The sequence below is a fragment of the Dipodomys merriami genome, unplaced genomic scaffold (genome assembly GCF_024711535.1).
Source record: "Dipodomys merriami isolate MVZ:Mamm:240054 unplaced genomic scaffold, mDipMer1.0.p SCAF_2, whole genome shotgun sequence".
NCBI classification, from domain to species: domain Eukaryota; kingdom Metazoa; phylum Chordata; class Mammalia; order Rodentia; family Heteromyidae; genus Dipodomys; species Dipodomys merriami.
Window position 1 is genome coordinate 18,999,993 of NW_027203381.1, and position 7,508 is coordinate 19,007,500.

The window sequence follows — 7,508 nt, forward strand, 5'->3', positions numbered from 1 at the left end:
TACAAAGTGCTCCATGGCAAACCTTCCCAGGACCTACAGAAGCCGGGCTCTGAATGCTGGTGTTTGAATCAGGTCAAGTGCTAGCTTTCTCCATGTTCAGATCAGAGCTTTCCTGCTCTAATGTTGACCTGACCATGTCCCAGCACACTCTCTGCACAGGAAGTTGCTAGCCGGGGGCAGGGGGGTGGGGGATGCACACAGGACTTCCCTGTGTTACTCCCAGCCTGACAGGTCTCCTTCCTGCTGGACCTTGGGAGTCTGTCCTGAGTCAGTGCACTTTGTGGTCAGTCAGGAGGCAGATGCAATGTCATCAAGTCCTTTCCCTGGCTGCGAGTAGCCAGGGCTGATGTTCCCCTGTACCCCCTGCACCTGGTACCTCCTCTGGAAGCTGTGGGAAAGGCTGCTCTGACTATGGGTGCTGGAAAGAATGACTGATCTTTGGTGGTCCCTATGGGTGTCCCATTCCCTGTGTGTCTGTCTATTACTGGAGCTGGCTGGGTTACTTGGAGTTGGCATCCATGGTCTAAAAGTCTTGCCCTACCCTGGCTCTTCTTTGAAAAAAAAAATCCTAAAGCCAAGTTCAAGGTCAATTGGGCCCCTGGGTCCCCCCACAAGCCCAGTGGTACATAGCAGATGAGCCTCTCCCTGCCCATCACCCTCTACACTCTCCGAGGACATTCCGGCCCACGAGGAATAGGCCCAATGTGCAAATCCCTCAGGTAATGCGGGAATTCATCACCAGGGGAGCGTGGGTGATCCAGGAATGGGAACCTGATCGGGGCCTGGAGCAGGAGAGAAGCAGCTCCGGCTGGCCAGGAAGGCTCAGGTTGCAGTGAGAGGAAGGGACAGGCAAGCATGGGGCCCCGCAGGACAGGCTACAGGCAAAGAGACTCAGAGATGACTTTCTTCCCACTTTTAGGGAAGAGCTAGAAAATCATGAACCAGATGGTCGAGATGAGCCAGGTGCCGTGGCTCATGCCTCTAATCCTAACTACTCAAGAGGCTGACATCTGAGGACCATAGTTTGAAGCCAGCGTTGGCAGATAAATCTGGGAGACTCTGATCTCCAATTAACCAACCAAAAGTTACAAGTGGAGGTATGGCTCAATGGTAGAGCACTATCTTGAACAAAAAAGCTAAGCAAGAGTGCAAGGTCTGAGTTCAAGCCCTAGTACTGGCATAAACAGACAGAAAAAACAAACAGATGGTTGAGATGAGGTGGCCATGTGCCCCTGTTTGCACCTGTTATCCAGGTGTAATTATGAAGGAGCCTCTTTGACTCTTAGAAGACAGCAGCTTGGGTGAACTGGTATAAAGTCACCATAGCTACCAGAGGCCTGCAGGTGGTCTCTTCAACTCTGTAATCCTACTTTTACAACTTCCCTTCATACACTAGACCTCAATTTGCATCTCTACTAGTCTCTAAAGTATAAAGTAGCAGAAGAAATGGCTTTGCCAGCCCATAGTCCCCAGGTACAACCCTTGGATCTGGTGTGACTGCAAGGCCCATGCTCATTGCCATTTCTCCCTGATATCACCCCCAGCTACCACCCATCAGCATTGGGCCCACCAGTTCACCTGCTGCTGCCTACCACAAAAGGACAAGTGCTGTGAGAGGAGATGGGGCTACATTCAGTCGAATACGCATGCCTACCACAACATGTATACTGGCTTATAAGACCATGGCTGGTGCTGGTCTCCATGAGGTCAGGAATGAAGAGGACTGGGGTCAAGCTTAACTAAAGGTCAAGAGATACTAAGTTGAAAAGTATCCAGCAACAAGATGATCTTGGATTGTCCTGCTTGCCTTCTGCATTAGCAGACAGAATGTCCCAGACATGTCCCCAAAAAGCTTTGCACCAACCCATTTCAGTCCCAGCTGCACAGCCACCAGACTCTGAGGGGCGGGTTCCCAGGGAGAGGGGCAGAAGATCAAGAGGAGGAGGAGGTGAAGGAGAAGGAAGAGAGAGATACACAAGTTCACGTCTGCTCAGACGTGCAGAGGTCAAAGCACAAAGCCAACAGCCAGTCCTCTTATCGTGAAAATAGAAAGAGGGAAAGGCTGGTTGAACAAAAAGCACCTATAAAATTATATTGGTCCTTTGTAACCATGGAGCACTCACACAAACACACACAAATCCGGCCGCTCATCCCTCACCCCTCCACTGCCTTCTTATTTTCTATAATTAATCGGACAAGGGAGGAAGGAACTTGGGACAAGTTCAACTGCGGTCAGGACTTGCAGCCCTCTGTCTAGTAACAACCCGCCGCTGTGGAGGGTCAGGGGGCGGCAGCTGTCGGTGTCAGGTTACCTGGAGCATGTTTAGGAGCAGGCTCCGGAACTTGGTCCCCTCCACCATGAAGAGTGCCATCTTGTCACAGAGCTTGGCAGCCGTGAAGGCAAAACTGCGGTCTGACACAGCCTTCTGGTAGATGGTCCGCACAATCTCACCCAGCATCTCCTCGGAGTTGGTGGAGTTCTGGGCCTCCTCCATGAAGGTGGTAAGCTTGGTGTCCACGTCGCTGCGGTTGTTCCGCATGCTATTCAAGATCTCGATCAACTTGTCCATCTTGTTCTGCTGGGGGTTGGTTGTCTCCACAGCCACTTCATCCTGGGGGCGTGTGTCGGGGGAACAAACCAAGCACACATGAATGAAGCTAAGGTTTCAGTGGGAGGTGGTCTGGGGAAGGAGGGCTGCCCTCAGAGAGAAGAACCTGAGCACTGCTTTCTTCTGAAAGACCCTCACAGCCCAGATGCTCTTTGATGCTTTTTCCTTAGCCCCTGTGACAGCCTGGATTGACATTCCTTATGAGTTCTAGCTCCTTCCCAGGATTCCCAAACACACAGGCTTTACTCTAGAAATGATTTAATGGGGCGTATAAAAGGAAGAATAAGATGACAAATAGGAAATCGGGCCAAAGGGAAAATGAGGAGAGGAAGACCAGGCCAGGAAGTGGAGTAGGATCCAAAATGCCTGTGGTAGTAGTAAGACGTGGCCCTGTGTGTGTGTGTGTGTGTGTGTGTGTGTGTGTGTGTGTGTGTGTGCCCTGTGTGTGTGTGTGTGTGAGAGAGAGAGATGGGGGGAGCCACTGGTGTCCACCACACCCATCTCCCCAAATGCCCGAGGGCAGTCATGTTCTCTGAGTGCAGGGTTCCACGTGGACATGGCCCTGGCTGGCCCTCTAGGCACACTCCATCTATGCCATGGAATCTTCCTGTGTGCACTCGAGTGGTTGGTGCTTGGAGGACAGAAGTTTCAGACAAACCCTAAGCTCTTATGAGGTTTCACAGTATCTGGGCCCTGACCAGGGGCTGGAAAGAAGTCAAATTAGACACCCAGCCACAATAGACTGGTGGCCAAGAAAATGACAGGCTTTGCTGCTGGGATGTGGAAGAGCAGGAATCGAGGTCTTACAGTGAGATCCTACACTTGCCTCTTGTTCTGGTCCCGCAGGCTCAGAGCAAGGTCTGTCTCCTGCTCTCTGCGTCTGGCCACATGTGCTGGGTGGGGGCTCTCCTCCCTGAACTCTGCTTCCTTGGAGGTAACATGGTGATGTAGAATGAGAAGGTTTAGAGCTTTCCTTGAATCCTCCCATGTGGGGCCAAGTTCTAAAGACAGCTGCTCTCCGACATGAGACGTGAATTGCATGGAAAGGCGGAACTCTGGGAGGTCTGCCCTGTCCCCTCAATTGCCTGCAGTCCACCTGCCTCTTCAGGACTGGTCTCACTCCATGCTGGAGCAAAAAGACTCAGCTTTCCACCCCTTTGGGTACCTAACAGTCCCCCTCCCCCGCCACCATGTTCTTGAAGGTACTTCACTTTTTGATGAAAATCTGGGTTAGAAGAGAGTTGGCAGCTCAACTTTCCTGGGATTTCTTTTTTTGGGGGGGTGGGGTGGGGTGGGGGAGGACAGCCAGCACAATGGGTCCCTGTAAGGGGGCCTATACCACAATCATTATGCAGATGAGTAAACTGGAGGCTCAGAGAGATTGGTTGACTTGCCCAGGGGTTGCTCAGCCAGTCAAAGCAGAACAAACCCTGAGTCTGGTTGGCTGTGTTCTAAAGCCAGGGGAGGTTCCACAGTGCTGCCCTACACTTAGTTTTGGGTTTTTTTTTTGGTCAGTCGTGGGGCCTGAACTAGGCCTGTGCGCTGTCCCTCAGCTCTTCAGCTTAAGGCTAGCGCTCTACCACTTGAGCCACAGCACCACTTCTGGCTTTTTCTGCTTATGTGGTGCTGAGGAATTGAACCCAGGGCCTCATGCATGCAAGGCAAGCACTCTACCACTGAGCCAACTTCCCAGCCCCCTGCACTTAGTTTTGTAGAACTCTAGAGAACACAGTAGTCCTCTCCAGCTCTGGCACAGCAATTGGTCTGGAAAACTTTTTGGGCTGAGCTACACAGTGGCCATCACTAGGTAACTACCAGGTATCTACTTTTGGTACAAGTGAGTGAGGCTTTCCTCTTGGCCTCTAGCCCTTGTCCCCACAGAGGAATGTGGTGGATGCTTGGGGTAGCGGACACAGGCACAGCCCCTCAGCTTCCAGAGTTAGCTCAGGAGGAGGGCTGCCTCATTCTGCTGTTGGTCCTCTGGGCTAAAGGTCAGGGAGGAAAGGCAGCTGCAGGAGGACAGGGAAGGACCCCAGGACCTGGACTCTAAGGATGCACTGGAGGCTCTGTTGTGTTGCAATATGATTGTGGGCCAGTTGCTTCCTTGGGACAGCTCCTCCCTAGGTGACTGTCCTGTGCCCTTGGCAGGCAAGAGGGACTGGGGAGTGGTGCAGGGCTGCTAGTGGTGGTGGTGGGTGGGAGGGAGCCATGGATTTCAGCTGTGGTAACAAACCCTTATTCCTTTTCTGAAGGCTTGGGGCATCTCCTGAAGCCATGGCTCTGACCCCAGAGACCAGGGCTAGGGCCAGGATCAAGGGGGGGAAAGCCAGGCCCGGGGTGCCCTCACTCTTGGGATCATGCTGTGTGGGTTGACACCTGCCTGGTCTTGATGGAGCCTTTTCCTATCAGCATCTTTCCCTCACTGCTGCTGGGAGATGAAGCGAGGACTGCAGGGTTGAAGGCAGCCGATTCTCTTTCTGCCCAACTCATCTGAGCCCTCTGTCCTGGCGGGGACTAGGCCTCATGTGATTTAGACTTGAGGAAACATCAGTTCTCCTATTCCAATTGCTCTACTTCTCCCCACTGCCCTGAGCAGACAGGGTAGAACCTGACCACCACGCCCCCTCCTGCCCCACGAATGCTCCTGCACCCTCCCCTACCCCCAGCCATGTGCCTTGCCTATTCCTTCTTGCTGGGGTCTGGTAGCAAGTGTCTACTGTGTCTTGAGGGGACATGTACTAGAGGGGAATGTACTAGAGAAGTTCACGCAGAACTACCACGGGCTGGCCCGGTGGGGAGCCCAGTGGTACCTGCAACAGTGGTGATCATAAGTAACAGTGGGTCAATGCAGCCCTCATTTCCCTCCACAGAGCCCCCCCCCCCCAACCCTCCTCCAACCCACAAGGCTCCACCCCAAGCCCACTGACCCAAGTGCCTACCTCTTGGTGCTCCTCCCGGGTACAAGAGAACAAGGAAAAGTCAATTACCGGTACCTTTTCTTTTAGTCTTCGCCGCAGCCTGTCTTTGGAAGACTGGAGCAGGGTGATTTTGGGCCTCTCCCCGAGGCGCTCGGCAACAACACAGTCTTTATGCTTTGCCTCGGCCTCTGGCCCACCTGGTGGCTGCGGGGAGGGTCTTTCAGAAGCCGTTGGGGCTGAGGTGTCAGGGCTGTGAGGGGGCTCAAGGCATCCGTGCCCACTGTCCCCAGGGCTGTCCTCAAGTCTGGGGCTCTCGGTGGTCACGGTCTCTTTGGCATTGCGGTGGGCGCCTGGCTCCCCCTTTTCACCTGGTGGATGCTTCATGTTACCATGGTGCCAGCGCCGGTTGAGGCTGTAGCCATGGTGGGTGGGCCTCCCTGAGGGGTGGGGTGCTGAGCTTCCCTGGTAGGATTTCTGGTGGTCCCTGTTGTGTTTGGCACTGCCTGGCTGGTGGTCACCGTGCTGTTGGGGCTTGTTCCCCCCTGGAGGTCTCTGCTGCCGTCTGCAATCCCAAGTGGTAAGAGAAATAAATGGTTACTAGGTGAGCTGCTCTAGTCCCTGCACAGAAGCACTAGGATAGCAAGGCAGTGCCTGGGTCTACTACACATTCATTCAACAAACACAGAACCTCCTGTGCGCCAGGCTTTGTGATAGAGAACAGAACTTAAGTCAATTACTCACCTAAAAAAAATCTGCATTTTATGCACTTATTATACTACACATGAATACACAGGGAATAAAATCTGAAAGATCCAAACCTTTCCACTTCTGTCCCCAGCTACAGTTTTATCTGAAAATCTAAACACTGAAGCCCCCTACAATTGTGATACATCTCTGTGTGTGTGTGTTTGGGTGTTAGAACTGGGATTTGAACTCAGGTCAGGCTTGGATGCTGTCTCTTAGCTTTTTTACTCAAGGCTAGTACACTAACACTTGAGCCACAGCTTGACTTCCAGCTTTCTGGTAGTTAACTGGATATATCTAATGCATTAAAACTAGACATTTGTATCACTCAAGAAGCCTGAATTCTATTTGAATCACTGCCAGTTTTTTTTAAATTGTTATTATAAAAGTGATGTACAGAGGGGTTATAGTTACATAAGTCAGGTAACGAATACATTTCTTTTTGGATAATGTTATTCCTTCTCTCGCTCTCTCCCAGTTTTTCCCTCCTATCCCCACCCACAAGTTGTACAGTTCATTTTTCACTGCCAGTTTATTTAGTTACAAAGTAATATTTTAGTAATTTCACTTAAGTATGTCATAATTACATTGAGGTTCTAGTGTTTATTTTCTAACATTCCTATGGTTCATTCACCAGAGACACCTGAAAACCTTTGATCTGTTTTTGTCAGATTTCCTTTAGCTAGATAGTTGTGAGTCTTACTTGTGCTTCTTTTAAAGAAATGTTCTTGTTTGGGAAATATAAAGTCTGCATAGCTATGTGGCACTGAGCCAAGCGTTGGGTATCTTCAATGTTCAAGAGACTATGTTGAATGACAGACGTACTGAGCAAGCGCAGACCAGGCCCTTCAGCCCTCACAGGTCCCTGCCCTGGGGCAACTTGTTCAGAGGAGCTCTGGGAAGTTCCTGTCTTCAGAGAACATCCTTGTAATATTCTGGGGTCCTGGGAGAGGAAGACATGCTTTTGCTTTTGATGTAGAGGACTTACTAAGCCTTTCTATAGAGAAGAGGAAGTGAGTGACTGGTGCATCCTGGGAGAACCAGCTTCTCCTATGCCTCCTTGATAACATTGGTATGCTTGTTTTTAGCTAAATATTGAGCTTCCTTTTTTAGTTTTGGTTGTTGGTTGTAAGGTTTGAACTAAGGGCCTGGGTACTGTTCTTGATCTCTTTTGCTCAAGGTTAGAGCTCTACCACTTTAAGCCACAGCTCTGCCACCAGTTTTCTGGTAGTTTATT

At 51.1% G+C, this 7,508-nt stretch overlaps 1 protein-coding gene across 4 annotated transcripts in view; it reads right to left on the reverse strand.

The window, feature by feature from the left end:
• The window catches only part of Ctif (cap binding complex dependent translation initiation factor), a 231,771-nt gene that overhangs the window by 83,790 nt on the left and 140,473 nt on the right, over positions 1–7,508 (reverse strand). For 2 of the 4 annotated variants that reach the window (XM_070029184.1, XM_070029185.1), the window contains exons 8-9: positions 5,549–6,089; positions 2,313–2,612 (exon numbers count right to left, since the gene is read on the reverse strand). In XM_070029184.1, the coding sequence (XP_069885285.1) occupies positions 2,313–2,612; positions 5,549–6,089 (841 nt within the window). The remainder of the gene's footprint in view (positions 1–2,312; positions 2,613–5,548; positions 6,090–7,508) is intronic. The other 2 variants (XM_070029186.1, XM_070029187.1) reach the window with 2 other exon arrangements.